Below are 4,447 nucleotides of genomic sequence, written 5' to 3'. Positions count from 1 at the left end.
AATAGTACTAAAATGACTTAATCTACCACTTAGTCACCACACAATATAATAATAATTAATTGGAGGTTCTTACATACCGCTTTATAGCAACCTAGTTCGTAGGTCGTCTCAAAACAGTTCTCAAAAATTATTCGTGGTTATAGGGCCTTTCTTGACACTACCTTTCTCAACTACCTGGGGAGCACACAGCCGGTGCTGTCAGTTCGGCGCTCATAGCTAGCATTCAACAAGTCTAGCACTGCCCAACCACGTACTCATTTACAGCTGACTAGACTCGAACAAACGAAGCAAAATATCTTGCTCAAAGATACAATACAATACAATGCCGTGACGTGACTCGAACCCGCAACCCGTCGGTAACGAGCCCGGCGTCCTACCACTAGACTACCGTGCCTCCTTTTAAAAGATAAAATATACCACAACGTAAACACAAAAGGAAAAATATACCGCATATTTATTATACAAAGATAATTACTCCACAGAGTTAGTTATTTAATCCTGTTGATTTACTCCCCCTTTATCTTATATGTTTTTAATGAAGTGTCATAGTTTACAATTTATTTGAACAACTCCATTCACCTGAACACCATCAAAATGTCCGAAGTGTCGGTTGTGGATAGCCTGGTATAGATTTCTACTTTGTATAGTTGTATGTGCGTAGTTTTAATAGTAAAACATTATGTTTATGATATACTGATCAAAAAGGTTTACGTGGGACGGTATTGAACCACTGTTTGGTAATTTTTCATTTGAATTATTTGCATTGTACTTACATTTAAATCTAGGTAAAATTTCCAAATAAGTTGACAGTTTACCAGGTTCTGTGACGTCAGTAGCATTGTTCTCTACTTTAAATATTGTGGTTTCTCAAAACCATTTCTGCTAACTGCCCTTAACACGCTATCGATACTTCCTTGATCATTTGATATGAAACTCCAATCTCAATAGGAATTCCAGTTATTGTCGTACGATTCTTAACGACAATATTACTTTGAGTGTTGGTAAGGTTTGAAATCGTCTCGAGCCGACGTAAAATCATACTGGTTAGATATTCATTTATATAAAGCAATATCACACCTTTATAATTTCGTTACAATATAAATATGCTGATAGAGTTGAATAAATATCTTATCTGACTTTCTCCAATAATCCTGGTATTTTCTCGGCTGCAAAAACTTCAAAATCACTTGTTAATTTTGTTTCTAATACATCAATTGCTGTTTCATTACCGAGTATAATACTTTTACCTCTACTAAAATCATCATTATAAAAAGATATAAGAAAAATTACGCAAACATGTAATGAATAAATCTTTAATAATTGTTTTTAATTTATAACCCAAAAATGGCGTGGCAACATCTGAGTGCAAAGTCATACACCTACATACATGATAAAGAAAATGATATCAACATTTCTTAAGCGGGACCAACATAGCTGCGTATTTATAATATGAATGTAAGTTAATATATGAAAGCACAACATCATTACAATGCTAAGGTGATATTTGGTAGTTACGACCAATCAAAAGTTCGAGCACAGGTAAGTTGTGATGTCACGTCAAAGGGTCGAACACAGGTGTCTGGTGACATCCAATCAAATGTTCAACACAGGTAACTAGTGACGTCCAATCAAATGGTTGAACAATGGTCACTAGTGACGTCCAGTCAAATGTTACAGCACATATCAGTTGTGATGTCAATCAAATGTTCGAACACAGGTCACTAGTGACGTCCAATCAAACGTTCATGTCTTCTCGTAATATTGACTTGGTGGTAGTGAATCTACCATTATGTTGTCTGGTGATGCTCTTGCCATTGCAATGTCCGCTGTTCCTTGTAAGATTCTGCGGTTCATGTCCTGCATCTCCATAGCCTGCTGATTCTGATAGGTAACGTCCTGATACGTCGGTGGTGGTACAAACTGCCCAGGAACTACCTGCAAGTGATTATGTGGCCTAGGAATCATCCAGACAGGCTGCTGGTGCTGTGCATTGTTGAGGCTGATGGGGGACACCTCGTTCTTTGACTTGCACACACCACAGAGGAACAGGATCAGACAAACGCTCAAAATGGTTGTGAATACTGCTAAAACTATTCCAACAGTCATCCAGATAGCTGCAAAACAATAAGAAATATAATGAAAAGCTATGTATGATTTCAAAAATTCATCAACAAGAAACTTTCAATAAGTCATAAAGAAGCTAAAATTCGATAAAGTTTACCCGGTAATAACATTTAAATGTTTAGTAAATTGTCTAAAAATCCTTTTAAAGGCACGCTTATAGTTATTATATATTTTACACGTTTTGTGTGCTGATCACTGGTTGTTAAGTCTAGTCATCTTACATGTCAATATAAGAAAGGCAAATTTTGTATCTGGTAGTTAAAACATATATATATATATCAATCGATGTGTGGTCTTTAAAAATTTCAGAACAGAATGAATGTTTGAAATGTATTGATATGAGTAGGAAAATCAAACTTACCGTATTTTTGCTTCACCTGTTTGTATATGAGTTTAAATCCTCTCATCTGCAAAGAACCGTCACTCTGAAAAACCACGTACATCTCCCGACCAGAACTTGTAACTGTATTATCGGAAGAGGTTCCGCAAAATGTTCCAAGAGAATCTTCTCCACTGTTAGAACCTGAAATATAAAATATGAAAATACAAACGATCAAATCTCGTTGAAATAGCAGTTTGGTTTCAAGGAAATTGATAAACAAGGCACCTTGTTCTTAAATTTCGTATGTACAGTAACCTCCCCTCAATTTCGTTTTTGAAAAACTGTAGCTGAGCTGGGTCAGGCCACTTCCGCTGACCAGGTAGCTCTATTGGCTAGAACGATAGTATCACAATCTGAAGTAATCATGGTGCAAATCTTGGCCTGGTCCCATTGATTGTTTTTACAACGCTGTTGTTACTACATTTTGTTTTTTTCATCTCTATTTTATTCGTAAAATTACCATCCGAGGTATGGTTTTCTTCTCAGAAAATATTTATCAAAGTTATAGTTAGGACCGCAAAATTGGTTTCTAGTACATAGTTCCATTGTTTGGCAGAGACACGAAGATCCTTAACTGTGTGCTTTTATTACCAAATACTTTATGTATATAGTTGTTTAAAATTCTTACGTATCTGCTACAACAAATCGAGGTTAGAAAATACTTACCGTCAAATATTTGTAAACTGTCATACCAACAGCCCAAACTTGGCTCGATATCCATATCTATCTCGACTTCGACAACTGCCGAGCTATCTAACGTTTCAATGCTCCAGGTTTCATACATAAAGCTGTAATGTAAGGTTATATAAAAATAAACATAGTGATAGGTACAACTCATATTAATAACCGAATCAAATTCCAAATATATTTACATTTGTAAAATGCTGATGTATGTGACACAATGCAAACATATCGTATACCGTGAAGTATTCGCTAGAGTTGTATTTAACACTTTGTTTCGCCCTCCGTAATGAGGGCGAATTGATCATTGCAGTCATCATTTGAAAGTAGATAAGAAGGGCGAATTGTGTTTTGGGAATAAATTGATTTAACCGTCGACAGACCAGAGTTTCCGATATAGAGTGTTTGCTAAAGACTTAAGTTTTACACGCGGTGAAGCTTTTTTCGAGACTCTAACGTTGATTGGTTTACCGTGAATACTGCAACCCAAAGCTGTACCCGTGGGTTTCAATGGTTTGCGAAGTATCGGTTGCTGTCAGTTTTTTGCACTCAAGACAGGTCAGACCTGCAAATAACAAGCAGAAATAGATGTTTTCAGCAATAATATAACTGTCAAAGTATTAATAATTTAGGGAGTAAGCATTTTAATGTTTTTATCAGGATAAAATTGTTTTGAAAAACACTGGGGGAGGGAAATTGGCATTCGCAATGAAATCCTCACACTGTGAATTATTATTACATTGCAAGTGTCCACAGTCCAATCGGGGTGGAAGTTATATTATATAAAATGTCCTTTTAAAAGTTCCGTTTTCCTGGCGACAATGTGGAATTTACGACAACAAAGGCATCACTTTGACCTTTATCGTCGACAAATTCGTGTACTTATGTAACCACCAATCATATATTCAGAAGTTATATACTTTAACTGTTTGAAATATTGCTGCTATATTTTTTAAATTTTCAGCTGATCTGTTAAAACAATAAGAAGCATTTAGAATGAATTGAAGGAATGGTTTCATCTATAATATTTCGCCTCAGTATCATAATAAGTTGAATGACGTCGAAAGTATTCCATATGATACAAACTGTGTAGTTAGATTAATAGAGGTTCCCAAACATGAGATGGTCGGTGATAATGTTTATCCAACTCAAGTTAGGTACTTTTACAATGGAATAAAGACACGAGGTTTACCGAGTGTCTTTTCCACTTTGAAAATAAATAAGCTAGATTTGGATACACATAAGAATCCACCATGACGA

General features: G+C 35.6%; 1 protein-coding gene across 1 annotated transcript; it reads right to left on the bottom strand.

Annotated features, from left to right (window-relative positions):
• Positions 1–1,344: 1,344 nt before the first annotated feature.
• LOC110459233 lies at positions 1,345–4,088 on the bottom strand. Its single transcript, XM_021511394.1, has 5 exons — positions 4,070–4,088; positions 3,659–3,752; positions 3,173–3,294; positions 2,486–2,647; positions 1,345–2,114 (listed from the first exon to the last, which is right to left on the bottom strand). Exons 1-5 carry the CDS (start codon positions 4,086–4,088, stop codon positions 1,744–1,746), a joined length of 768 nt encoding a protein of 255 aa, XP_021367069.1. The 3' UTR covers positions 1,345–1,743.
• Between the last annotated feature and the right edge of the window lie 359 nt (positions 4,089–4,447).

This window comes from Mizuhopecten yessoensis, unplaced genomic scaffold, assembly GCF_002113885.1.
Source record: "Mizuhopecten yessoensis strain PY_sf001 unplaced genomic scaffold, ASM211388v2 scaffold9987, whole genome shotgun sequence".
NCBI lineage: Eukaryota > Metazoa > Mollusca > Bivalvia > Pectinida > Pectinidae > Mizuhopecten > Mizuhopecten yessoensis.
This window is presented reverse-complemented; position numbering and strand designations above follow the sequence as displayed.

Excerpts from the sequence above, each read along its gene's own strand:
- LOC110459233 (XM_021511394.1), bottom strand. Across the intron at positions 3,295-3,658 it reads TTTGGGTTGCAGTATTCACG|CTTTATGTATGAAACCTGGA; the intron begins GTAAACCAATCA and ends CTTACATTACAG. Across the intron at positions 2,648-3,172 it reads CAGTTTACAAATATTTGACG|GTTCTAACAGTGGAGAAGAT; the intron begins GTAAGTATTTTC and ends TTTATATTTCAG.